Source organism: Trichoplusia ni, chromosome 17 (assembly GCF_003590095.1).
Source record: "Trichoplusia ni isolate ovarian cell line Hi5 chromosome 17, tn1, whole genome shotgun sequence".
Taxonomy (NCBI): Eukaryota; Metazoa; Arthropoda; class Insecta; order Lepidoptera; family Noctuidae; genus Trichoplusia; species Trichoplusia ni.
Window position 1 is genome coordinate 3,087,439 of NC_039494.1, and position 27,154 is coordinate 3,114,592.

Here is a 27,154-nt window from a genome sequence, read left to right on the forward strand (position 1 = left end):
CGTACGGTAAGATGTGATGACATAAAAGTTCTTTTTGCCGTAATTAACATTTCTTTTGAACAAGACAATGACTTTGTCAATTTTATTTAATACTACTCTATAAGTGACAAGCGTTTAGATTAATATAGCTAGACTGTGTCATTCAAGCAAGCGCAACTGTAAGCAAAGGTTGGTTTCAAATAAAAATCATCACAATAATCTTTCATGATTTATTTGCAAATATTGTAAAATGGTTATAAACCACATAGCAGCACATATAAATCACTATTCACTACCGGACATCGAAACTACGTAATTATATGGCATGGCGTTCTACAATACTATTGATATTTATACAAGCTCTTGTGTTTGTCTAGAGATTAACTCTTTATCTTCTATTAGTTTTAATAAATTATCATTAATGTCTCTTGCGTATTTGTCGTTAACTGTCCACAGTAATGAGTACACATATTTAGTGTTTGTTCCTTATTTCGTACACAGTAAGGTTAAATTTATGAAAGCAAAAAATCGAAGGTAGTTTTATAAATTAAAGCGAAAGTCGAAAGGCTCATATTCCCTTGATATAAGCGCGAAGTAGAGGGTGTTTTTCAATACTATCTTTTAGAACATCGCTTCAAAGCCCTTGAAAGAATTTGACCTTCATAGAAGAAAAACAAAAAGAAATCTTTTACAGTGAACAGTTAACAAAAAAGTAATGATATCTGAATTGTGTTTCTTCAAAACCATAGTGTGTTTAACACCAACCCCCACCGAACTCGACTTAAATCTAACAAATTACTACAATGGACAAAAGCTTATCTAGTTTTCAAGCAAGACTAAATCGTTCTCCTGCTATTATCGACTTTAAATCTAAGGACATAGAGTTCAAATTACAGTGTTGCCGGTACGGTATTCGTTTCGAGAATAAAATCACTTCCAGGACGGCTATAGAATGTAAGCAAAATCTCTTTTATGCACTAAATTGAAATTCGTTGCTCTCATATTGATATTTGATACCATTTTCGGATATGGCAACACTATTATTAAGCTAAGCATTCACATTTTAGAATTGGCCACACTTTTTTGGCAATTTATTATGAAATGTATAAGATATGTACTCTTTCGCGATATTTGTTCAAAATATATCACTATAAAATCTAAAATTAAGCCCTGGTTATATGATTTATACTTAAATATTGTATGAGTACAATAGTACCAAGTTTAAGCGACCACAATCTTTCCATTTATAAAAATAAATTTACTTAAAGGAACATAATATAATATACCTAAATAATGTAAATATAATTTTATAAAAATATTAAAAACGTTTTTCTTAACGACAATATAGGGAAAATTACTCAAAATGCTTTTTTAAATAAACATATGTTAGTTACATTATAGGCTTGTATTAAAAGGGGTTTTAAAACACTATTATACTATTTTTGATAAGACTAGGCTAAGAGGCCTTTGTCAAGTAATAATATTAGATGTTAAAGTCATCAGATTTTACTTTATTGAAACAAAAATTTTGGAATGTAGTTAATGATGACCAACACCTTTGACAACTCACTTTGATCGAATTTTTAATGTCATGTTGTGTTTCATATAAAAAGTTGTGTAACAAGATTTTGTGGTTTTATTGATCTGATATTTAGGCAGATTCAAAGTGTTTTTTTAACTTAGAAAATTGTATTGAAAGGTGCATTGACATATAGTGTCACTAATTTATTATATTTTATATTTCCATATTTTTTGATCTTTTAGTATGCTCGGAAAAACTAAATCCACATTTAATGTTTATTTACCCGTATGGGAAGACCTTTCAATATATAATAAAAGTTTTACAATAACAAGCAATAAACAGACGTATAAAATGTATAATAATTATCATATTTCAGCTAAGTCAATCTTACAACAAAATAGACAAATGAGCATAAAAATATATGACTTATAAGACATTAAAAATCAATAAAAATACCTCTTAATTTAGAAATATATATATAAAAACCTATTTTTTTAATCCTGGCAATGCATTAAATTTGTCATAGATGGCAGCACCAGTTATAGATTGCATTATACCTGTACTCTCATGTAATCTTTCGCGATGCGTTCATTAAAATTAAAACTGCGTTTACTTAATTAGGGTAATTAGGCGAGTATTGCAGCTAGGAAGGCTGTGATTAGTGTCGCCGATGTGATGGTCAGACCGTTAGCTGCACCCGTTGCTGGCTTTGCCTCCTCCTGTAAACACGAAATATCCTTTTAATTTTAGTCTTCCTGTACAAAGAAGTTGAGAATTTAGTTCTCGACATTTAAATAAATGATTCTTGTATAGATAGATGCTGCACGCTGCAAATATTGTGTACGATGTGTTCGGAGTTCGATTGTAAAGCGCTAAATACTTCTAAAAGCGGTGAGATGTTGCTTACACAGTACGTAATTATGACCGATTGTTGTATTTTTAGTACTAGTTCGTGAAACTGACAAAGATTTAGGCAATTATTAACTGCATCGCTCAAATATGAATTGAACAAAAGACAGTGAGAGTATTCTTCTGCATTATCCGTAAGCTTTTGCATCACGTTGACATTGTGAATTCGTTCGTGAATAACACCTTGTTGCACGGTAATAAAGTTGATATTCCGTACAATAGTAAAGCATCTAACTTTACTTATTAAATAGGCTGCATTTCCGTTTCTAAGCTTAATTTTTTTTTTGTAATCACTTAACGATTATTCATGTGTGTGTGTGAATTAAATTTTTTGAAGTGTTCTATTGGTTTCTAGAAAACAAAGCTTCCTACACATTTGTATGAAACACATCCTTAGGTTGTAAAACCTTTTTGAAGGTCAACTATGCATAAAAATACGACAAACACAAACATAAAAAGCTGAGGACGATACAAAGGCAAGACACTGAAGACTTATTTATAACTTACGGGATTCCGTCCACCTGCCTTCCCTGCATTCGGCTAATAAAACATGTTCAGTTTAGTAACAATTGTATAAATAATTATAATACATAAAAAATGGTATTTATTGAATATTGATATCGTTTAATTGAATCGTTAGATAAGAGGCATATTAATTATTAATATTTAAAGAGTAAATAAAATAAGCGATAATTGTTAATAAGAAAAAAAAACTGTTATTGATTCAGGACTCATAGTAACTGTAACTGTAACTGTTAGTCATAAATATTAGTTAGAGATTATAATTACAGGAAAAAGTAGTTTGAAATAATTTGTTTGGAACGCCGATTAACCGAAAGCCATATAACCTATGCGTAATATACTTAAAATCTATCGGAAGTAAACTACTTGAGTATTGTAGAACTGTTTTTGTTAAACTTAATAAAGTTTATTTTATGTGTAACAGTTCGTTTTTCTTTACTACCAAGTACCAGTCTATGTGCTATTATCCGGTACTAGCTGATTCGGATAATCGGCGTATATTTGAAAAATAATTGTTGACAAACTGAAGCTTACTTTAGCGAAGTTCTTGCATGGTGTTGCCTTTCTGATGAAGTTGAATAAGGACTCCACGATGTTGGCGGAGGTTGGCTTGACGCACTGCTCCAATACGCTGACCACGCATGATTGCAGGGTGCTCATCTGGTTGCACTGTTTCTCCTGAAAGTTAAAGGTTTAATTTATTATTGGGTGGTTTGTAGTGTTTAATCGAATTATTGAATTTGGGAAGTGTTAACGTGTATACTGAATCCTTTTAAAAGAATGGATGGAGTTTGTAATAATAACAGAAATAAAAATACAACTGTCTTCTTTCTTTCGAGACCATACCATTACCAAGTAATTATCACTATATTATAAACCGTTTGTCAATATCCCACAGTTAAACTACATACATACCTTGAACTCCAGTTCCATGAATCCCTCAACAGAGCTGATGTTTTGTAGGCTGCCCTGTGTCTCGGCGTCGAAGGTGCTGTTGAAGCAGCCCTGGATGCCTTCCTGCTGATCCTGGAAACACTCCTTGCCGCCTTCCGCTATGAACACTGGAAATGATAGGGAAAACATGCGTAAATATCGTCATTACGAGAATATGGACAAGTATACGAGTATATGTCCTGAGTGCTGCTCATATATCAATCAAACATAAATCAATAGTACATAGTCCACAAGCATGTGCGCTAACAATTCTGCAATCTCTGTTCCCTTGTTCTCATAGCCCGTTGACGATGCACGGCAATCGAGGGATTCAGATGGCGACTCTGAATCGGAATCCCCGTGACTTGACTATCAAGTCTGTGGTCAATGCGGTCGTAACACTGTCTGTAGTTGCATTGGCTGTAGTCTAGATTCTAATAATACATGAATAGCGTTTTGTCTGCTCTTAGCGATGTTTGAATCTGATGGATTATTTTACTTTCGGATGGATACCATATCACGTTACACTTTTTAAGGATAGTATCAAGAAATATCCAAGAAACGAACAAAAAGACATTAGTCAACATCCACAAACTTGATCTGCTATTATAACCCTAACCTCAAAATTTTCTTTGTGGAAGTATTTAGTTAAAAATGGAAATTACTCTCGCAGTAAGGAAGGTAATCTTTGAGTGTCGCGGAGGGTTTCACAATCATACAAATCACGTGCACAAAGACACCCAAACTTACAAGCGATCCTGTCGCCGTCCTTGTAACAGATGAAGTCAGCGAGCTGTTCGGTGACGTTGTATAGAGTCTTGAAGTTCTTTTGCTCGTCAGTCGAGAAGCAAGGCTTCACTGTCTCCGTCATGTTGCGGAAACAACCCTTGAACTGTGGTGATTTGTTGCAGTATCTGGAAATGAAAGTTTACATTGTCATTTTAGGTGGAAATCGCTCGCTGGTCGGACGAAGAAGTGTCTGAGATCAACAATAAGGATAATAAGAACATTTTTTTTATATGTTAAGTTTAGTGGTGTAATCGCAGTGAAAAGGTACGATAGGGTTGTCGTATCCATGTGGATAAAACTCCTATCAAATGTAAGAATAAAATAAATATATTTTCGTAACTTGACAATAGATAATTGAATAAAAAGGAAAATCAAGCACTAAATAATTACTAAAAATACTGCTAAACGGAAGGAAAAGATTCGCGCTACGTAAACAACTGTCTGGTAATTACCCCTGCGATCAAATCTCAGCGGATTAATTACTTAATTAGTAAAACAAGATGACCGTGGTAATCGCTTTTTAAATGACGTGTTTGCAACGTAAGTCCGAAGACAATGTTTCAAATGTGTATCATGTATGTAGATACAAGTGTACAAATTAAAGGAAGTCATAATTATAAATAGAACTGAAACGATAGGTAGTCGTAGTATTGTATGTTTATTGTTTACCTATACTTTTACAAATAATAAATTTTTCTTCCTTTTTGATATGCTTAAGGCAAAATACAAATGATAGTTAATACATAAAACGGTTTAAATGGTAGGTTTATTTTAATGCACAGATTCATACAGTTGCAGTTTGTAGTGCACAGATTCGTACATACTAGTCGCTGTAAAACACGTCAGTTAAATGTTGGTAACATGTTTAAATAATTTGAACATGTTGCTAGCTCTTTTGTTTTTGAAAAAAACATTTTGGAATAAAAGTAAATAAGTTCCTCTTTTCGTTCGACTGGCTAGACTATCAAGAATTTCAAAAATAATTAAACATAACATACTTCTTGAACACTTCGTCGACTTGTCCGTTAGGTTTTGCTTCTTCGATTTCGTTCTGCAGAACTTCCATGTTCACCAGGGAGTTGAAGCAGTTCATCAGTTCGACGACTGAAGTCTGAAATAAGACAATATATTATGGTTAATTTTACTGCAAAAATATCAAGAAATACAGTGAAATAAGAAAAGAATAAGAGGAGCTCGTAGCTAAGCTATAACCGCATAAGTGATTCAATCACAGGTTAGCTATGCTTGACGCGGTTGGTCCATAGATGGGTGGCCATCTTTGTCATAGCGAGTTCCTCCGTGTTTCGGAAGGCACGTTAAATTGTGGGTCCCGGCTGTTATTGCTACATCTTTGACAGTCGTTACAGGTAGTCAGAAGCTTGAAAAAGTCTGTCAGCCAGTCTAACCAAGGGTTGTCGTCTTGTGGCAGTCGCTCCTAGTAAAACACTGGTAATCAGCTGAAACCGGGTGGACTGGTAGCCGACCCCAACATAGGTGGGAAAAGGCTAGGCCGATGACAGTGTTTAGAGTGCCGGTAGTAACTATATCTCATGAAACGTGAAATTTTCACAGGTGATATTATATTATTTCAGTTGATTCTATAATAATAATTACTAAATATCGGCCATAGTGGAATATTTGTATTTTATGTATGTACTCGCGTATATATTATAATAAAACAAAACTAAAATGCTTAGTATAACTTCCAATATTCTATTATGAACATGTAGGTTTGGTTAAATATATAAGTTATAAAAATAAAGGTTTTGGTATTGTAAAGATTTATAGCATCATGTCAATTGGCTTCTCAGATTAATGAGTCTTTTTATGCGATGCGGTATTTGCTATATGGTATAAAAATATCAATGGTAACTAAATGGAGAATGACGAAATTTTCTCTATCAAATTATTCTTTGTTGGATTTTTACGATGTTTACCGGTTTGGTATAAGAATAAAGAAATATCTGTTACCTATCGTATTTTTTTAACTATGAATTAACTGTAAAATTAAATGTATTAGATAGTAACTTAAAAACAAACCAATTTTTAGATCTCATGTTAGAATTTAACTTTGTACAACGTATAAAAACACCAACACGAGTGACCCAAACCACCTCAACGTGTCTAGACTTAATATTTACTAATACGAACATTAGATCACATGCCATAGTCAAAGAGTTAGGGTTTTCTGATCACAGTAGTACAATTTTACACTTAGCTGTACCCCGGCAAACTAAACAGATAGTCTGGTGTGTGGAAAAGAGACTGTTCAATAGTAAAAACACAAAGCGATTCAAATCTAATTTAAAAGAAATAAAATGGCACGATATAATAAAACCCGGTAAGACCATAGATGAAAACTATGAATCATTTAATACTAAACTTACGGACATACTTAATAAATCCATGCCAAAAACAAAATTAAAGCTAAAGACAAACTATAAAAAACATTGGCTAACTAAAGGCATCAAAATTTCCTGTAAAAATAAAAGACTAGAAAAAATACTGTCCACAAAAACAAACAACCTCTTAATTAAACAACATTATAAAATATATGCAAAAATCCTAAAACAAATTGTAAATAAAGCTAAAAAACTACATTATATAAATAAATTAATGATATCGAATAATAAAGTGAAGACAATGTGGAAAATTATAAACGAACAAACGAATAAAAACATTAAAAAAGTAAAGAAAAACATAACACTTCACCTAAACGACAATGCTATCTCGGACCCAAAGCAAGCAGCAGACATATTTAATAACTTCTTTGCGTCTATCGGAGAAAATAATACCCAAAACCCTGCAAACAAACCTCGAACAACCCCTGTGATCCATCGCACAGAAAATACCATGTTCCTTAGTGCAGTAGGTCCCGATGAAATAAATTTAATATTAAAAAACCTTAAAAACAAAAACAGCTACGGAATAGATGAAATACCTCCAACTCTAGTCAAACAGTGTGCAGAAGAGCTTACCCTTCCATTCTACTTGCTAATCAATCAGTCATTTGAAGAAGGAAGGTTTCCGAACTACCTAAAAAAAGCCATTATAAAGCCAATCCACAAAAAAGACTCACAAACCGACCCCTCAAACTATCGCCCTATTGCCCTCTTACCCACAGCCTCAAAAGTATTCGAGAAAGTGATGTGTAATCGCGTTTATTCTTTTTGTGAAAAATATAAAATTTTTAATGAATCCCAAAATGGTTTCCGGAAAAATCACTCTACAGTTCTAGCAGTATATAATTTTATCCAGGAAGCTATTAACATAATCGATAGGAAACAATACGCTGTTGGTATGTTGCTAGACATGACAATAGCTTACGATAAAGTACAATTCGATATTCTACTTAATAAGCTACAAGGAATAGGTATCCGCGGAAAATCTTAACAATGGTTCAAATCATATTTGGAAAATAGAGAACACCAAGTCGAAATAGAATTTTACAACGAACATACAAAAGAAATACAACACGTTCGGTCGGATAGCAAGCAAATTAACGCCTCAATACCCCAAGGGAGTGTAATTGGATGCCTCTTATTTATTATCTATATAAATGACCTCCCTTCGATCATAAATGAGTCATGTGTTTTGTTTGCCGACGATATCTCAGTACTAACTTCTTGTCAAGACAATACTAACCTCACTAAAAAGCTTACAAGTATACTCGACAAAATAGTAACTTGGATGATAGAACACAACCTAGAGTTAAATTTTAATAAAACTAAAATTATGTCCTTCTATCCACATCAGAAAACTCCTTTAGAAATAAAATTTAATTACAATAATGCTGAAATAGAAACTGTTAAAGAATTCAACCTACTCGGCTTATCTATAGATACAAATATAAACTGGAAATCACATATTAAAAAGATCAGGTCAAAGTTATCAAAATTCGCCTATGCCCTCCGTGAAATTAAAAAAGCAACAAATCTCTCTACTGCTCTGGTTACGTATTATGCCTATGCAAACGCATGGTTAAACTACGGCGTTATACTATGGGGTAATAGTACAGACGCATCCACACTTGTCATACTACAAAAACGACTTATTAGAATATTAGCTAACATAGAAAACACAGACAGCTGCAAACCCTTTTTTAAAGAACATAAAATTCTAACCCTTCCCTCCATATATATCTTAGAAATATGCAAATTCGTTAGACATAATCAAAAACTCTTCACTACACGCGAACACATACAAACTAACTATACACTGCGACACAAAAACAGGCTAAACCTACCAGGGTCTAAGCTGACAATACACTCTACAAGTACTTTAGTAATGTCAGTCAAAATATACAATAAATTACCAGATAAAATTAAAAATGAACAAAAATGTAACATATTTATAAACAATTTAAAACAATTCCTCATCCAAAAATGTTATTATAGTATAAAAGAATATTTAAGTGATAAAGTAAATAATTAAAACAGAAATAAATAAATAGTGTTAATTTATATAGAATAATAATAAAATATATTTATAATTTAAATTCATAGAAATGTAGATATGAATACCAAAACCAAATGTAGATAAGAATTGTAGAAATACTTTACCTATATTATTATTAATTTGTAAAACTGAAAATGTTATTAATAGCCCTCCTCCAAATTCTTATTTTTGTTATGCCCGACAGGGCACAATGCTCCAAAACTAATGTATCTTGTGTACCTACCACCTAAGTTCACATTGTGGAATGCAATAAATGTATTGAGTATTGAGTATTGAGTAACAACTCCTTATAAGAAACACTGGGTACCTAATTGAAATCTAAATCTAACCTACGTCAAATCTTTATTTATTCAATATTTCTAATATTCCTTTGTCCTTTATAGAAATAGCATACGTAAACCGGTACCAACAAAAAATATAAAATTCTCGTACGTCGTGACGCGCATGATTTTTTTATTAGAACTTTTTGTATGAGCAAAGGTTATTGTACAAATTTATAAAATTATAAATACGAGAATTGTGGAAACATTTATCTTTAGAGTATTGTCAGGGTTAAAGAACTATCAATTTGCAGTGTTTATGTGAAATATATCGTATAGCAAAACAAAGGCGTATCACTGTCGGCTCGGCGAATAATATTATGACTACTTTATTAGTTGATAAAACAATATTGCCATAACTAGGACTTACATTTTATGGACATTTGTACTTTATGGTACATACATTACAAGTGCACGACAATAATACAAAACTGTTTTAAGAATAATTTTACATGTTCCTGAGTGTCTCTTGTTTTCCAAACGTTCTGTTTAATCATGCTAGGTACGTTCTTCATTCCGCAATCTCTCGTTGTAATCACAATGAACCTTTGCCGTAATGTAAACAAACCTTTTTAGCTTATTAACATTTTCAATAATCGTGCCCTGCGGCCAATATACCCTGATCATCACCCAAATAATAGTAATAAAAAACCATGCCGTATTTCAAAGTCAAGTATAGAATAGGAGAAGAAATTGGGACAACAAGGGTGTTTTTAATATCGTGCGGTTTGCATCACGCCTAACACATTAGACGGGGTACGCAGGCCCGCCTAATGTACGTACCCCGTCTAATGTCCTTTTCCAATAAATATAGTAAGATGTTAAAGAGCACCACTGCGGCAAAATAGAAAAAATAAAACGCACGTGTTTTCCGTCGACAAAAAAAAAACAAAGTATAGGAAGGAAGCATCTGCCTCATAACTACTCACAAAGTTGTTGGTCCTTCAAAATGGATGTCCCGTCAAGAATAATAAGAGCATTGTCTCCATTTTTGTATGAGGAAATACCCTGCTTTGTTCCTGTTCGGAATACCTATACCATCATTTGTTATTGGCATCGGGTCAACGTATATCGTTCATATCTATATATATTGGCCGTCGATCAATATCCACATAATTATATTCTTACTTGAATTGTATTAAGAGTTCGAAGTGTCAAAGTTCACTCTGCCATCTCATATCTAATCAGAGTCGGATGTAACTGTGAATAACTATTACTTATTTGTTTATACAGGATGGGAACATTCTGGGACATCTAGGTTTATTAATCATGAGTCATTTAAGGGTTAGATTATGTCATGGTACGACTGTTTAACATCGAAAATTCGGTGAAATTCGAAAAAAAAATAATGATTCGTCATATTGGGATACATAAAATCACTTGATTAATATCGAAAGCCTTCGTTCACCGTTTCGACTACCAATCCGTGTATCAATGGGCATAGTACATGTACGGGCTAATGTGGAGAAATAATAATCGCATTTTTATATTTTATTATGGCTATAATTGATAGTATTCGGGGCCGACCACGTCTAAAATACTGTTTTAATGTTGCAAATGTGAAAGAGAGGTCACTCTACATCGTATGTCACGCTGTCTTGCTCCATCAACTGCAACAGTGCAGCTTCAAGATGGCGGTAGATTTGTATTCCGTATGTGTTGTATATTTGAATAGATTCAAGTTTTTATTGTATAAGTAAAGTTTTAAATTTGTGTTATGCTGACAAACTGCCTTAACCTTCATTTTCGCAATAAAATAACGCGTAAAAATTCATACGGTGTGACAGATATAGTCATGAAGGAAAACAATTGTATTAGGTTTCAATATTGAACATGCGTTTTAATGGTACAAACATGAATCTCAAATAACATGATATGATTTCGTGTAAACATCTAAAAAGTGAACCGTATTATAGTTTAGTTGTTTAATAACGGAATTGGAGCTATGAAGTTCTAGCAGAGGTGTAAGTCAGTATAGTGTTTATTTATTGTTGGTTACATGAGGGAACCTGCATCGCAATCGCCGTGCCTACGTCACCCGCGTTTTAGTGCATGCACAGTCTTTTGCAGTTCATGCAAGGAGTCCGAATAGCCTAGTAAAAGTAATATCATAACTATTACTTTCTATAATAAGACCCTTCTCATTATTCTAAATGAAAACGACTTGGTCTGACTTTGTAACGCCCTACAAAACGTATAAAACTTCAGTTCAATGATTAAATAAATACAACATTTATTTTAACAGTAAATAAACAACATAAGTATAAACTGTTATCTAAATAATGTAAACACAGACAAACAAACACGCCCACAAACTTACATAGTAATGCAAGCTTGTTTGCATTGTTATTGACCGATATCTCTTAATACTGAAGAAATATTAACGTAATTTGGCGCTCTGTAAAGTCCCTGACCTCTTTAACTACAAACATATTATACTGGTACAAAGTCCGTATATTATAATTATAACAACGATAGTCAACGAAGCTAGTCTTAATATACTCGATGTAAAAGCTCCGCCTTACAATAAATATATTGCCGAAATAGGTCACTTTAATAATATTGGATGTATCGAATAACCACCAATATTGTCCAATTCTCGTAAGTGGTTGACGAAGCGAACAAGTACCGTTTACCCCGTTTACGACGTAGTTCTTAGGAGCTCAAACTTAGGTATTTGGGGAACATAATATTCGATTGAATTAGTCAACGTTTCTATGAAGCTATGTTCTTACTATGATTATTTAGTTCACTAATATGGTCTTGCTAAAGAATCTATACATGACATAAGTATTTACTGTGAATTGAAATGGAGCGATGTCGCAGACCTGAGAAATAATAAACAATAAGATGGCACAAAGTCCCCAGTAATGCTATCCTATTAATAAATATTTGAGCTGTTTATTGCTAAGAAATCCTATTTCGCTTATATGGGCAGGCAGTTTAAACCACTGTAAAGAGTCTGATAATGTATTTATCACAATCGATGTTATCAAGTACTTGTCAGAGTTGCATTTCAGTAGCAATGTAAATATATATACAAACAAAAAATTTAATCTGTAATCACCAAACCAGATTGAGATAGAGCGGTGATCAACGTTAAATCATTACCTATGTGGGAAAAGTATTTTGCTGGTATTATTAATAATATTATTTTATTATAATCGTGCTGTTAATTATCTTTTCGTAAACAACTGCATCCTGTATATCGATGATGGTTAATAAAATAGGCGCCTCGTGATCAGAAGCATAGGGTCAAATGTCAGACGGGCGTGCGTTGCTAGTACACCTAGCTATGCAGTAGTTGAGAACAGTTGACGTATCGCTAATTCATTACGGAAACTTACAATAATATGAACGTAGTAAGTTTTCACATTTTTGCTAGCTTATTAAAGAATATTAACGTGATTGTGACGCAGTTTGGAGGAGACCTATCTCCAGCTGTTGCTAGGGGTATTAAGGTGAATTGAAGATTGATTTTAAGTGTCGCCTACCCAAGCCGCCTCGATATTTTACTTAAAAAAACCTATCTCGAATCCTAAGTTTTTTTCCATGATATCCAGCAACCACGATGGATTAATTAAGAACAAGGAATGAGTGTATTCATCATAAAATCTAGACGGTAAATACTGCAAGACATGCAGCTGCATAAACACGAGTCTTGTATATCTATCCGGTGGAATGGAAGCGTGAAAGGTGTCTCTTAGTCCTAATACTTTGATGTCTAGCGACTATTATCGAATGACTACGTATTGATTTGCAACTGACAATCGTCTGGAAATTGTGTTACCCTCTTACCAATCAAAACCATGATTGCTGTAAAAATAATAATTACATAACGTGTCATTAAAATGTTCACTGTTAAATTGGCATGCACAAATTTATCCTGTCTGCAAAATATATACGGCTTAATTATTATTAAGCTAAGAGAAACAGAGTCATGTTAGAGTTTTTTATTTAGGCGTCTCTGAGAACTCCGTAAGCTAAAGAAGAACAAATCGGTGACAACTTTAACACTCAAAATTTGTCACCCATCAACTAGTTAATAGCCGTGATAACTTGAATAAACCTTGATCTCTATTTTTAATTGTTGTTATAGCGGAATCAGAAATACATCATCTGCAGAAATTCAGGACATGACAGACAGACAGCGGAACCTTAGTAATAGCTTTCCGTTTTCACCCTTTGGCTACGGAATCCTAATTATATATGAAGTACTGAACAACAGTACCCTACAATATCTTTCATGCTAAGTTTGTTTGTGAAAACCCAATGAGTCATGTCTTTGTTCCCCCAACAAAGACACCTAAGTTGGTCACTCGTCCACAGTATTCGCACATAGTACAGTCCATAGAACAAAAATACCGATGAATGGTATGACTAAGTGAATATATCACTATGAGACATGTATTAAAACAATAAAATACTGTACGATAATCATTATCAAAATATTGACGCTACCATTTATAAACTTATTTTTATATTTAACGTGCTTGTTAGATCCTTAGTTTTTTACTACTTTTCTTATTTATATTTGTGATAACCTGTTATTGGCTCCATGTTCTATATTACCAATGTGATCTATTCGTTATACCTGTTGGTTCTCATTAAATAAATAATGTGTCATCATATCATATGTACTTTTTTATATCATCACCACAGGTTATAAATAAAGAAGACGAAAAAGGTTATAAAAGAAAAAAATAAAAAAAAATAAGTTAGAATGAACGTGGCATCGTAGGAACACTTTGTCGAATGCAGAAATAAGAAAAAGACATGGTGGTAGCGAGAAACACTACTAAACGCCGTGAAGCTTACCTACAGTTTATAAAACTGCAATAAAAAAATATAGGAGTTGGGATCTCAGTAGAAACAAACACCTTTAGCTAATAAAGGTTCTGATGAAAGAATAGGAAAATATCCATACCATCAATAACGATCCAATGTTATAAAGACTGTTTGCTTAGTAATTAATCATTGTTATTACCTTAATGATCGATAATGGAGAGGTAGTCATTGATACTCAGCAGAAAGTGTTACAGACTTCAATTTACTTGATTCTTTGTTTAGCAATTAGCATTTAGTACCTTATTTTAAGCATTAGACGGTTTTATGCAGTATCTGATATAGTTTTGAATAAAAACACCAGTCTCATGACTCATGGTTTAACTCAAATAGTCGAAATCTAACGATTCAGCGAGTTATGATAAGCGCTATGATAAACTAATTTATGACAATTTTTAATCTAATGATACGTTTAGGCCGGTTAACCTAATTATATTTCTTCGACCCAAATACATAATTTTGTTAACTATATTTGCTACCAAAGTACACCATATGGAATACTTTGTACAAGTGGTAAATGTCCGATGAGTCATGTCTAAAATTAAGAAGAAAATATTTGTACCTTTTCGCTAGCGCATAGCAGATGTCAGTAAATATGTGCAAAGTAAAGGACCTTGAAGAAATGTGGGATGCATCTAATAGCGTGGTAAGGTCGGGTAATGAGGAGTTTGCTGCAATAAACTAGACAGCTAATTGATACGCAGACACACATTGTACGTAAAATCTCTTTAAATGCACATTGGACCCACACAACATGCAACGTGATTAAAACGACATTGTTATGTTGATACTGTAAATAAGGACTATTCTTAAGCATAAAACTGTTCTCTTATTTTTCAAAGTTTCTGAGTTTTTAAACCGATGCCGGTGGATATCATAGGCTTGAAAAAAAACTCTTGTGAAATTTTCAGTTGTCCTGATGATTTTGGGAAACCAGGCCGATAAAATGGTTGGTATTGGTAGTATAAATATTATCAGCTGACATAAATATGTACGGAATGGTATAACTTTTTAGCAGGGTTTATTGCTATCCTGAAGTAAGTTGATTATCATAAAGAAAAGCGGTATAAAAAGAGTAGACGCTTAAGAAATTGTATCATTTTATTATTATTATTATTTATTTAATAAAAAGGTACATCACTACTCCAGCTACATTTCTCTTATGCAAAAAAATAGCTAGATCTTTTTCTTTCATTCCATACTTTTGCGTTGGATTTAATATACAGTTCTTTTTACTTCCATTGTCAGTATTTTCTTACTTGACAAACCCTTTGAGCGTGCTTATTCAGCATTACGCTTTCAAATGCGATCGTTACTCTATTCATGTCTCGTGGCAAAATTTCTAGAAAAACTATGTAAACAGGTTGACAGAATAGGGTGTGGATGGATATTTGGTAGTATGACGTCATAATAACAAGCTTGAATTGCCCATTATAAGGGTGTGGGCTAAAAGGATGCTTCTATCATGTCTTTTATGTAGCATGGACAAAATTAAAATGTATGTTCCAAATAAGTATTACAGCCTGTGGAAAAAAAAAATCTAAGTTTTAATAAAGTAATTATAGTAATACCTACTCCTAATCAGTATTACGAAATATATAATTTTCGTTAAACCTGTAAGTACGGCTGGTGTGCAAAAATGTACTTTTTGGGCACGCAATATTGGTAGTAAACACGGTGTAAAATTACGGTAACCTGATCGCTGCCATCTGTTCATGAATTGTATAGATCAGTACACCACAAATTGTAGTAACAAATTTTACAAAAAAAACCATGTAGTAAAGTAAAATTTAATACAATGTAGTAAAGTTAATTTTCGTTAGTCATTACTACAACAACTTCCATCGTACAATTTCACATCAGTAATTATGCCAGAATTGCTCAAATAACCTTAATCGCAATACCCTAAATCAGTTTTTATCGACATTACAACAGAAACGGTATTACATGTCACATTTTATTGTTATCTAAAATGTTTATATCTATATCCTATACAAAAAATGCAATAATTTATTATATTACTGATAAATCAAGGTTATCTTGTAAAACGGTCAGAGATAAAAGTAGTTGCTGGGCTTTATCATCACTACCAATTAAGAAGGAAATAAGTAGCTTGCTTATAGTGTTTAACGGATAAACTGCTAAACAGAGTTTCGTGGAAAAAGGTTGTCTTAACAATAGAGAACAGAAATAGCTATAGGGAAAGCCTAAACTTAATAATTAAAAGTTTAGAAGGTAAAGAAGTCGGGTATAAGGAAGGAAAACATCGGGTGGAATTCTGGATAATTATAACAGTAATGGTATTTTAAAGGTCTTTTATGCGATTCTTCTTCGAGCCTGAATAAGACAAGGTCTTTACCGCAGATGGCGAGTTTTGTAATAATTATCTTCTACACAATCCTGTAAATACTCGCTCTATTAAACGCTGCAGATAATATCAGTTTTATCACGCTATTGTTAGACAAATAAGGACAAATCTGAAACAGGTTCTCCGGAAGAATGAGATGACTGATCGAGGACATACAATCCATTGTAGTCTTTTATTTTTACGACGGCAATTATAATATAACTGATGTTCAGTTAGGTTCATCATACATATACACAGCCGGATTGTCCGATGGGGTCACCGCGGCCCTTTACAAAAGGGAGCATTAGTGATAATAAGTGGATAGTATGCATGTCTGACTCTAACCAAGGGGTATCGTGTCGCCCAGGTAACTGGGTTGAGGAGGTCAGATAGGCAGTCGCTTCTTGTAAAACTCTGGTACTTAGCTGAAACTGGAAGCCGATCCCAACATAGTTGGGAAAAGGCTAGGCCGATGATGCATGTCCGACTCTCTCTTTTGCTCAACCCAAAGCGGGAGGACTGATAATGAAACGACTTGTATTTGTTTATGCTATGCTGTGAACGTGTGAACGAGATTCTGGGGTTAAAAATCGATAGCGTATTAGACATATTATAACACTATCAATCAAATTATTAATCGCCGTTTACGATACGCGTAACGTGGCCACAGACATTAATGAACAGTAAGTTTGGTGTGCTGTTCTGACCTATATAACTCGGCTATCCGTGTTACGTGTATAACAGGTTTACTATTAAAATTTTAATAATTGCTGCCTCAAGTATTTTTTTCTTAAATATGGAGCGGTGAGCTTCGTTTTAAACAAGATTACACTGACATTTCCCTCATTACAACCTCTGGCCGAAAGGCCGTAGTATCGTAAGTCACAGGTCAAGGTTTGTTTTAATACCTATCAATTAATTAATATTTGGGTTAAGTTATTTCCTTTGTGACCGAACAGGGAAAAGAAGAAAGGAAACATTTTGGCCTTTTGCTTATCAACACCAAATTAGTAATAAATGAATTGGTATAGGTACCTATAATAATTAACTACGATATACGATATTGTCATGTTTTTGCTTTAGAAACGAGATTTCAATACACGCAAATAACAGACAACACAGCTGCATATTAAGCAACTAAAACAATTATATTATCGTAAATAAATAATATAATTATACACTCCAAAAATTCCCTAATTACTGAAACAAATGATAGCATTTAAAATTACACTAATGAATGTGTGAAAATTGGTGCAATTGTCTATTTATTACGAACCAAAATTATCATGTACATATTTTCTTTGAAACTACGAGTAAATTACATTGTTTGTAATTAGAATGCTAAATCACCAGAATATATTTTTTATGCACCACAGAGGACTTATTCAACTTTTTTGCAGTACTTCGTTTAATATACATGTGACGTGTTTGCCAAGTACATTTCCTATCATATATAATCTGTATGTGAAGCAAATCTTTACCTGAACTTTGGAACTCCGACCTCAATGTCGTCAACAAGCGAAGGTCTCTCATTATAGAACCGGTCGCTTATAATTAACTTAAGTTGTTATATCCATTCATTTATGTTACATAATTGATTAATTTAAAACCCGCTCAATAAAACTTCCGCGAACAAATCTCATCTGTCACAAAACGGACGGAATAAATTCCTATTTTTATCCAAGGAGGTTGTATTAGCTGTTTACCGCGAAAGTATAATTCAAAAATAGAATTTAAAATTACAGATAGGGTTGCTAGTTATGGGTTTTTTTAGCAACATTTTATCCAATTTCTTGATATTTTATTTATATTTATTAATGTTTCCACGTTCTAAATAAACATCGAATGATTTAACAGATTCCGCTGGCACTCTGTTTGGCGTACATTTCGTCACTTTGTCTTTAAATGTCCGCGGGTTGAGTGCGGTCGTTAACCCTGGCTTTTGAGTAACGCTGTTTGTAAACTATTGTGGTAATGTACCGTTGTCTTACAGATCCCTTCTACATTATAGTCGTTTGCGATTTGTTTAAAATAGATACTTTCTTAATAATTTAATGTCACACTGTAGATACGCAATGAGAGAAAAAATCGTAAGGAACCAGGATTCGAAAAGTTGTAAAATAACATTGAGAATCAAAACAAAAGAGTTTAAATAGGGGTCTGTTTGTTTATCCTCTTTGTGCGAAAATAACTTTGGCCAACAGTGGACCATCTATCAGTCAGAGTATTTATAGAGTTGACACAAAAGTTGCTGGTGTGAAAAATGCTGGTACACCTTTCCAAAACTTTAAAATCCTGAAGGTCATAATTTTATTATTTTGATAATACTTTTAATAATTAATCCATTCTCCGTTATCCCACTTCACAAGGTGATAAGGTGATAGTGCTAACTCGGCCAGATAGATAAGTAATAGTCATGTATTATTAGCTTCTAATCTTACCAATTATTATTAGCCAATGTCCAAGTAATGAGTTTAGAAAGCAACATTCATGGTATTTAATTTAACATTTTTTATAAAGCAAATACTTTGCACAAATAAGTTTAAAGTCAAACAGTTTTAATGTATATTTGTTACTTATTCACAATAAAATCAGTGAACCAATTAAAAAAATATATGTTAAGATAGTTTACCCCTAATTAACAGATAGGCATTTTCCAGCCCTAAGCAAACTCCACATAGGTAAAGCCATGGTTAAAGCGTGTCCCAAATTTTCTATTTCTATTTTGTGTTAAATCAATAGAAAACTGGTGTAGCCCTTACAATGGATATGTTTGCACAAATTAGTAAGAAGTGCTTAAAATAAAGTTAAATATGTACTTCAACAGCTTACCTGAGCAGTTTCATACAATTCAGGGTGTCCATTCTGCTCACACTTTCTTTTGAACTCGTCCATGTATTTTGTCTTCAATTTTTCTACTTCTTCATTGCTGATTTTGTCTTGTAACTCGGGAGGTACACTGACGGGCTTATTGAATATGCCCTCATCAATGGTCTGACCGAGTGTGGCACCTACAAAAATATATAGCATCATTAAAACAGGGACTAAAAGACAACTTGCTTTTGGGAAAACAAAAATATCTAGTAGCTATACTGCAATCAATCTACATATGAGTCAGTTTCTGGTTTTCCTGGATCAATATAAAAGTCCCTATTGTAGTATTTACCTCTCCTACACCATCACCTACCTTTGTTTCAACAACCAATCAAAAAAGAGGTATGAAAAAAGGAGGCCCAGTCATTGTCCTTTAAGAAATTCATAACACAGAAATACTTAAATTTGAATAAACTAATGTTTTACACTACTGCCAATACCTCAATCAAAATAATTTGTTGTATTATATGCCTATTTTGTGGCAGTAAATGCGTAAGTTCTGAATTTAAAATAAACAGGCCGGTTAGGGCGTTGTACAGAAAATAAAAAGAACTTTACGCGGGAAATCAACATCAACAATAAGTAGGTTTCTATTGTAAGTCAATTGATAATGATAGTTGAGACAAAGACAGTAAAATAATGTCAACTCATTAAAATTTATCGTATGGTAATTAGAACTGTTGAATTCATGATCTCAACGATGAACAAAATATCAACTGTTTTTCTAACATGTAAATAAATTACAGTATTTCATAAACTTATGTTTAAAGAAGTACAATACAGCAGTCGATGGTATATAGTTATGTAAACTGAATTAACTATAATAATTTTAATAAAGAAATACACAAATAGAACAAGTTATTTTAACACTGATTAATTAATGGATGACTTAACATGTTGTTGATAATGCCGTTATATTGTATTAGATGATATATACTTACTTATAAACACTGCAAAAATGAGGAATAATGGAGCCATTTTAAGTTATTATTCTGTTTTTTGTTCACTATAGTTTTATTAACTGTAAGTTCACTACACTGTCACACACGCCGCGACTCACGATTAAATTCCGAAGACACTGAATGAATTGATTCTCTCAACAATCCGGAAATTCTAATTCCTGAGTATTCCGAACGAACTTCACATCAGTCGGTGAGTGACAGTGACGTCGAATGCAGTACTGTGTGACCAATACAAAAATATTTATCTACTAAAAAAGGCAATGAATTCGGTATTTTTGTTTTTTAATGCCTTACGTTTTGCAACGAACAGTCAATTGTTCGCAGAATCATAAATATTAAAAACTTATATCACACAGCAGCTGCAGTAACCGTAACTGTACTTAAGCACCTGCGTTGATTTTCGGTATCAGTTGTTGTTCTTTTTAAAAAATAAAGCAATTCTTTGTAGAACATTTATTTAATAAAATAACCTTGAGGATGGTCGTTACAGAGAGAAATAAAACACTCAGTTATACTCAGTCGACCGTAAGTATTATGATCTATATATAATTATCATATATATCATGCTATTATACCATTGCAATAACAACTAGAGTACTATGTTATAGAATCGCACCGAATTCTTCTTGCATTTATTATATGTATTTTTAATAGCCCTAATAAATAATATTACTAATTAAGTAGTTAGGTTGAACTATGGAGATAGTCAGCCAATTCGGCCGGTCATCGAATATTAATAAATAGAATAGAATGAAATAGATTATTTTATATATTATATTTGTAAAAACTATAAGATTAATAAAAAAAGGTGCCAAACCGTCTCGACTAGCATCCCCATACGTCTTTTTTTTTAACAAATGATTTTATAATAAATTATAATCAGATTTAAAATCTTTTTAATGTTTCTTATTTTGACCGCTTTATTTTAACAATGATTACCACAGCTACGAGTACAGCAATAAGCACGCCTGTTGTACTTCCTATAATTGCACTGATTGGCTTCTGATTATCAGAGTTTGTTGTTGCACTTGCTGACTGAAATTAAAAAACTGGTTTAGTAAACGCAAAAAAAGACATTATACACTAACATATAAAAATATGATAGCACTACGTAAAAAGTCGGGCTGGTCATTCATAATCTGATTTTAAAGTTTAGAATTCTTGCCTGACTTGAAAAATAAAAACCAGTCAGTTGTTTACTGGTTCTTATTTTTTAAGGCCAAAATGCTTTGGATGTTATCAATAGCGTTTTAATCAAATAGCTATTCATTCATCGGCCATTGTACTTAGCGGAATTGGGGTCCAGCAATTAGACGGCACCGTGCCTCAGACTGCAAACGCAGTTTATTGCTGATCTGCTCTTAATGACTATTATTTTGCCCGAATTTAAATAGGATCAAATCGCAAATACCGATTACCTATCTACACATTAAAAATACTTCTTAAGTGAAGATTGCATGAACTGTTTTTCTTTTTGTAAAAAAGGCTTCCTACCGCCTGAAAGCAATCCTTGCATCGCGGGGGTTTCATAAATATTCAAGTCACATGCAGAAACACACCCAGATTCAGAACAAACATTGGTGGATCACGCTAATGTTTGTCCTACGCGGGGATCGATTTACTTACTCCATTTAATTTGGGACACGAGCTCTTTGAGATGTTAAATAATGATTCCACGAACTGTCGAGTTGTAGGTTTGCATTCATTCAGGGTCCTAGCAACGCATGTTTTTATTTCATCGGCTTTATCACAGCTCCAATTCTGAAATTGAAAGTACGAGAACTTAGATTAGTGTCTGCGAAAATAACAGTGAAGTATAGGTCCATGGTTCATTTAGAAAAGGCGAGCATCAAAATTAATATATATAATATCACCGGCAAGGTAATTACTGATCGTATTTTTTAATGTATTTATAAATTAAGTGCATTTTGTTTGTCCGCGATAGACTTCTGAACTACCGATAACGTTCGACGAAGTAGGTAAGGACCATGTCAGCTGGCAAATTAAAGGAAAAATCTAGAATTACTCGTATCGTAAGATTGAATCATTATTAAATGATGCAATGGCTTGCGAATAGATTTCGAGAGCTCGCCACGTCAGCTCATGATTAAGGACTCCGGTTGGGTCCGAAACTAGTGGGGTAATCCTGATAAATACGCATGCGTATATCTACCGTTGCATCAGTTAATAGTTAACCAAGTAAGGTACAATAGCTGCTACTTACCGAGGGAAGTAATTGAGATTTATCAATCCAAGAAGAGTGCTTTTGGGTTTTATTTAAAGACGCAATCACTTTGGACCCAACTGTATCTTTTATGCACTTTGTTATGGCAGGTTTCCGATCGTCAATGCATTTGACATCGCTGTAGACCTCTGTAAAAAGAAGCATTTATATGACTATAGTATGACTTTTATGAGGGGAGTTTAAAACTATTCGATATTGGTTTACTTCATGGATCTGAAGCTAGGCCGGACTCGATATATACGAGTGAGTAAAACGTTATTATATTTGTTATGAGTTTAGTAGTTATTATGTCTTTGCTAAGTGAAATTTTCCAGGTGCAAAAAGAGTCCATATAACGTAGTTTCTCTTTGTCTAAGTACGCTGGAGGTTTAGTATTACCTGTCATTGTATATATATGTAATTTAGTATCATGATGTAGGAAAAATATGAACCATTTACAATTTAAAATCTACACACATCGCAAATAAACAGATCAGACCGGACATCGACCGAAATAAAACTACTACTATGATAAATTTAGAAGAAGAATTATCAAATAATAATTATTTTAATTTGACGACCTCCGTGGTCGAATGGCGTACGCACCGGTTTCAAGGTGTCGCTAGCTCTGAGGTCCCGGGTTCGATCCCCGGTCGGGTCAAAGTAAAAATTAACATTTGTACATTGTCTCGGGTCTGGGTGTTTGTGGTACCTTCGTTATATCTGAATTCCATAACACAAGTGCTTCAGCAACTTACTTTGGGTTCAGAACAATGTATGTGATGTTGTCCGCATTTATTTATAATTTCTAAAGGAGCCATTTAAAAATGCGAGGACGCTTTAAAAAAAACACTTTAAGTTATAACACTTGGCAATACCTTCAAATTTGTCGTCCTTGAAGCTTAATCTAAGAAGTTCCAAAATGATAGTTGGATTAGTCCTTAGCGCATGGTGGCATTTACTTTTCACGGTCTCTATATGTTTTTTTAGATTTATTTCCATGTCATTCACATCACTGCAGATTCTGAAAATGGAATAAAAATGTTTGGTACGGAATAATTTACCTGCAATTTGTTTCGTTGTTTTTTTTGGGTAGTCATTATTGTCCGACTGAATACACCCCCTTCAACTGTACCTATATATATGACCTTTACGTGATAACAAAATGGCCTTTTTTGCCATTAAGAAAGTAAAACACTTGAACTCAACCAGATGCTATGGTATTTTAGATAAAGCTAAGAAAGTCAAAATCAAGAATTTACCCAGATCATAAAATTATTTTTTAGTAATATCGTGCAGGTTGCCTATGGTAGCATTTAACACTAATATCTCATAACAGCTAAGTTAAAATTGAGTTCTGAAAGTTTATTGAAATTTCCCAAAAATCAGGGTAATATTTGTCGTTAACTCTGCGCTTAAGAAATATAATATTATGATATTATATGAGACACTAAGAGAAATGCACGGCAGTAAAAAAAAAAAAATATGTGTGTATTTCAACGTAACATAGTTTTGTAAGTAAATTACTTACTGAATTGGGTTAATCAATCTAAGATAATCGTAGACAATGCTTTTAAAACAATTCTGTGCAAGACTTCTGGTGCGCTGGAAAGTAAAAAAGAACTATTTTAGACACTTAATAAAGATACAAAAAAAAAGTGGAAAGTAGAATGTAGAATCTCCTTATCAAACACGCACACAAAACACTATCAGAGCATAGAAACGCATTTGATAACACGGAGACGAATGTCTCCGTTTTGAGAGCATGAGAATGAGCGAGCATTCCCATAGTAAGGTAATCCCCAATAGGGTATTTACAAAGAAACTGTTTGGTCTGTCGCACAAATTTCCAAAAAATATTGGATACGTATTTCTCTTTTATATCGTAAACAAAAACTAAAGGATATACAGTGATTTAAATCTCATGTGACGTCACTTACCAGCACGCTTTTTAGTAGAAAAAAGTAATGTGTTTAGTCCCCACTAATATACTTTTCAGCATCTTAAGTGTTTTTAATCTTCCTTACTGTTTAGCGGTGTGACAAAGACAATTTTAAAAATACGTGTTAAATATTTTTTAGAAATCTGTCAGACGGACTACACTGATGTTTATCATTATATTTATTCGAGTAAACACCTATTCATTTCAAAATCCTTACATTAACGTCCGGGTTTGTTTCCCTGCAATGCCCACTAGTTTCATTGTAGCTGGTGGAGTTTGAAGTAGCAGTTGGTGGGGTTGGAATTGGTGTGGTTGCAAACACTGTAAGCAGAAACAAATACATACGAAGTTTTCATTTAATGGTTACCTTTTTAATCATTCAATGATAAAACGGTTTACTAACGCGTATTTATGCGCGTTGCCCGACTAGTTCCGATCTTAACCGGAGTCCTTCATCATGACCTGACGCAGTGGGTCGAAAAGTTGCATCATTTAATGATCAATAATTCTCACGACAGTTACTAAAGAAATCTCTTTCCCGTACCCAAATGGTACAATTAGCTCCTGTTACAGTTTTGCTGTCCATCCGTCTGTATGTATGTCGGTCCGTCTGCCAACAGGCTTTATCTCGTGAACCGTGAATACCGTGATAGCTAGACAAAGGACAATGGGCATCCTGGCCCATTAGCGGACAATTATAAAACCAGTGTCATTTGAAAGGTAAATGCAATCAATAGTACAGATGTGGCCGCCGATGGGACAAGCTCCATACAATTTTCCCCATTGTCCTTTTCATAGATGATGATATATGATATAAACTATAGATGATATTTCTATTGCATCGAGATTATCTTATATTTTGCAAAAATAAAACCGTAAAAGTAAATACGATTTTGTATGTATCCTGTCGGTAGGAAAATGGCCCGTTTCGATTGAGTAATCCTATCTACTAATACTCGTATTATATATGTGAAAGTTTGGATGGATGTTTGTTACTCTTTCAGGCAAAAACCACTGGACGGATTAGGACGAAATTTGGTACACAGATAGTTTATGACCTGGACAGATTTTATCCCAATTTTTTGTTCGCTTGGTACCATTTTCAAACCGATGGCAACAGCTAGTATAAAATATACCTAAGTAACACTGGACTAAGTACATACGACCCTTGAATTCGATTACATGCATAGGGAAAGAATTTAGTAATTACATTAGCAGGAAGTTGATGCCATACATTTAAATGAGACATGCCAATAATCTGGTAAACCCATGGCAAAATGTTTTCTAAATATTTGTTTACATCACACAATTTAAGGAAAACCATACATATTCATTGTGCGTCATTGGAATTCTAATCTATACTAATATATAAAGTTGAAGAGTTTGTTTGTTTGAACGAGCTAATCTCAGGAACTACTGGTCTAAAAAACTATTTTTGTGTTGAATAGACCATTCATCGAGGAAGGCTTTAGGCTATAAACCATCACGCTGCGACTAATATGAGCGAAGATACAATGGAAAATGTGAAAAAAACAGGGCAGGTATAAAACTTAACTTATATCTTCTACCCACGGGGACGAAGTCGCGGGCAACAGCTAGTTGTTATATAATTACATAAGTTAATAAAAAATGGATTTAATTTGTTCTGTCCTGTTTTTTTATGAAAAAAAAATGTCGAGATGTGGAGTGCTTCAAACCTGCCAGTGTCCAAAATTTAAATAGAAATAAGCAAGTATTCAAATTAGGATACTAAATGGCATTTTGAAAAAGAACAAAATACAATTCTTTAAACCTCCACAGCTTTCTAAGTTTCTTTCCCTTCCTTCTGGGCTTTTCTACTTATGATACAAGCTTGAGTACAAAAAACAAAAAATAACGAGCATTGACTCTTAAGCCCGGTAATTGAACTACAGTGATATTTTAGAATGATGGAAAACATCTCATAAAACTATTTTTCTTAGGATAGCATTTAGAATGATTGAGAGGCGTTAAACTTCTAAATATCATCTAACATATTATACCTATTTCTGATAACAATACAACCAAATCTCGATGAGTACAAAAAACCTCGTCTATCGGAGTTCTTTACTGATATCTTTTCATTTTATCCATTATACATAGATAGCTAAGATGCAATACAGAACATCTGTGTCTGAACTAGATGATAACTATCTGTGTATTGCTGACTATCACTTCGAGTACTGAATTTGAGCTTTATTTCTTAAAAAAACATTTATGATTTCTTTATTTATGATCTTTAATTTGTACCTATTAGTATTTGTTGTTGACTGAATAAAAATAATCACAGTAAAATTTACTCACCACAGGAAAGAAAAGATAGAAGCACAACAATTAAAATTGATCGGTACATGTTTACAGCACTATAACACACTCGCTAATGGTCACAAAACACAAATTCCTGTTTGGAATATAGGACAGTGTATTATCCCCGTGACGAGTCTTTATCCTTGTAACTTCATTGCCTATAAACGGTAATACGTTACAAAATCACTGTTTACATGTATTGC

The 27,154-nt window shown here is 33.3% G+C and overlaps 2 protein-coding genes across 3 annotated transcripts; both read right to left on the bottom strand.

Annotated features, from left to right (window-relative positions):
* Nucleotides 1-195: 195 nt before the first annotated feature.
* On the bottom strand, nucleotides 196-20,608 carry LOC113502732 (27 kDa glycoprotein-like). Of its 2 annotated transcripts, XM_026884392.1 has the most exons (8): nucleotides 20,440-20,607; nucleotides 19,457-19,635; nucleotides 5,653-5,765; nucleotides 4,616-4,779; nucleotides 3,848-3,993; nucleotides 3,467-3,610; nucleotides 2,918-2,950; nucleotides 196-2,220 (listed from the first exon to the last, which is right to left on the bottom strand). In XM_026884392.1, exons 1-8 carry the CDS (start codon nucleotides 20,474-20,476, stop codon nucleotides 2,128-2,130), a joined length of 909 nt encoding a protein of 302 aa, XP_026740193.1. In that variant the 5' UTR covers nucleotides 20,477-20,607; the 3' UTR covers nucleotides 196-2,127. The 2 variants fall into 2 exon arrangements, with proteins under 2 accessions (XP_026740193.1, XP_026740194.1); XM_026884393.1 differs by lacking the exon at nucleotides 2,918-2,950 and having other exon boundaries at nucleotides 20,440-20,608.
* A 290-nt stretch (nucleotides 20,609-20,898) lies between these two features.
* LOC113502734 lies at nucleotides 20,899-27,128 on the bottom strand. Its single transcript, XM_026884394.1, has 7 exons — nucleotides 26,949-27,128; nucleotides 24,844-24,947; nucleotides 24,216-24,289; nucleotides 23,563-23,708; nucleotides 22,685-22,833; nucleotides 22,087-22,221; nucleotides 20,899-21,495 (listed from the first exon to the last, which is right to left on the bottom strand). Exons 1-7 carry the CDS (start codon nucleotides 26,995-26,997, stop codon nucleotides 21,367-21,369), a joined length of 786 nt encoding a protein of 261 aa, XP_026740195.1. The 5' UTR covers nucleotides 26,998-27,128; the 3' UTR covers nucleotides 20,899-21,366.
* Nucleotides 27,129-27,154: the final 26 nt, after the last annotated feature.